General features: G+C 38.0%; 1 protein-coding gene across 1 annotated transcript; it reads left to right on the forward strand.

The window, feature by feature from the left end:
* Positions 1-453: 453 nt before the first annotated feature.
* LOC124228432 (olfactory receptor 4P4-like) lies at positions 454-1,392 on the forward strand. Its single transcript, XM_046642929.1, has one exon. It carries the CDS (start codon positions 454-456, stop codon positions 1,390-1,392), a length of 939 nt encoding a protein of 312 aa, XP_046498885.1.
* Positions 1,393-1,619: the final 227 nt, after the last annotated feature.

A 1,619-nucleotide genomic window follows, 5' to 3' on the forward strand; every position in this document is an offset into this window, starting at 1 on the left:
ATCTTTTATAGAGGTGGACAAGAGCTGGAATCTTATTTGGTCAGCAGATAATATTACATAGCTCCCAAGAGCGTGGAATCTGGCATCAGACAGTTTCCTCTTAGGTTGCTACTTGATATATTAATGAATTTGTGTAGTTAACTGAACCTTCCGATTTTTTGTTTCCCTATATCTGAAATAAGTATCAAATGTTATGAGTTAAATTCATTCAAAATGTTTACAAAAGTTCTACACATACTATGTATTTTCATTTAATATCATTTGATATATAATGATGCCCTTAATCTAAAAAATATTGAAAAGATTGTCTGTAGTAAATCCTGTATGACCTACATCTTTTTTAATGTATAAATCTCCCCCAAAACTTAAAAAGTCATACTAAAGATGTATTATATTCTGTCCATTTCAGATGAATTGAGTTTGTTCTGTGTCCTGTGAATTCAACTCCACCTCATGGAAAATCAGAACAATGTCACAGAATTTGTTTTCATGGGGTTGTGGGGAAATAAGCAAATAGAACTGCTGTTCTTTTTCTTGTTCCTGCTCTGTTACCTGACAGTCTTAATGGGGAACTTCATTATCTTACTCACAATCACCTGCAGCCATCTAATCCAACAACCAATGTACTACTTTCTCTGCCACCTTTCCCTCATGGACCTCTGCTACACCTCCACTGTGGTCCCCCGGCTAATCAGGGACTTAGCTGCAGCAAAAAAAAATATTTCCTATAACAACTGTATGACCCAGCTCTTCACTGCCCACTTACTGGCAGGTGTGGAAATATTTATCTTGGTATCCATGGCCTTTGACCGTTATGTTGCCATTGTCAAGCCTCTGCACTATATGGTCATAATGAACCGGCAGAGGTGTAACATGCTGATTGTTATGGCCTGGGTGGTGGGTTTTTGGCACTCTGTTGCTCTACTGCTCATGGTACTCAATTTACCTTTCTGTGGTCCTAATCAGATAGAGCACTACATATGTGATGTGAAGCCTCTTTTGAAACTTGTGTGCAAAGATATTCATGTTGTTAGTATCTTAGTGATTGCTAATTCAGGGATGGTGGTGGTTGCCATTTTTTTTGTCCTAGTAGCTTCTTATATACTCATATTATATAATCTTAGGACACACTCCTCTGCAGGACGACGCAAAGCTCTCTCAACCTGTAGCTCTCACATAACGGTTGTAGTTTTATTCTTTGTGCCCTGTATCTATACTTATGTTCTACCTGCAGGGAGTGAGAACAAGGATAAGGAAATCTCTGTGTTTTACACTGTGATTGCCCCCATGCTGAATCCTCTCATCTATACCCTGAGAAATGTGGAGATGAAAATCACCATGTGGAAGGTATGGTCTCAAATGGCACATTCAAATTTAAAGTTCCTAAGGTGATATTCATTGTAATTTCAGTCCTGTGTCCCAAGATAATTTATTCTTTGAGATGTTATAGAAAGCGTATAAACTTTCTTCGTGGAGTTGAACTAAATGACATCTGGCGTTATATGAACCAAATAAGCAAGCTACTGTGATTCAGAATGGAATCTGCACTTTAAAGGGTCTGACTAGTTCCAGGTGTGACTACTTCAATTTAAGGAATGCAAGACATGTCCTTCAAAAGC

This window comes from Equus quagga, chromosome 17, assembly GCF_021613505.1.
Source record: "Equus quagga isolate Etosha38 chromosome 17, UCLA_HA_Equagga_1.0, whole genome shotgun sequence".
Classification (NCBI taxonomy): Eukaryota; Metazoa; Chordata; class Mammalia; order Perissodactyla; family Equidae; genus Equus; species Equus quagga.

Bases quoted from the DNA above. Each gene is read 5' to 3' on its own strand.
- LOC124228432 (XM_046642929.1), top strand. From the start codon at position 454: ATGGAAAATCAGAACAATGTCACAGAATTTGTTTTCATGGGGTTGTGG.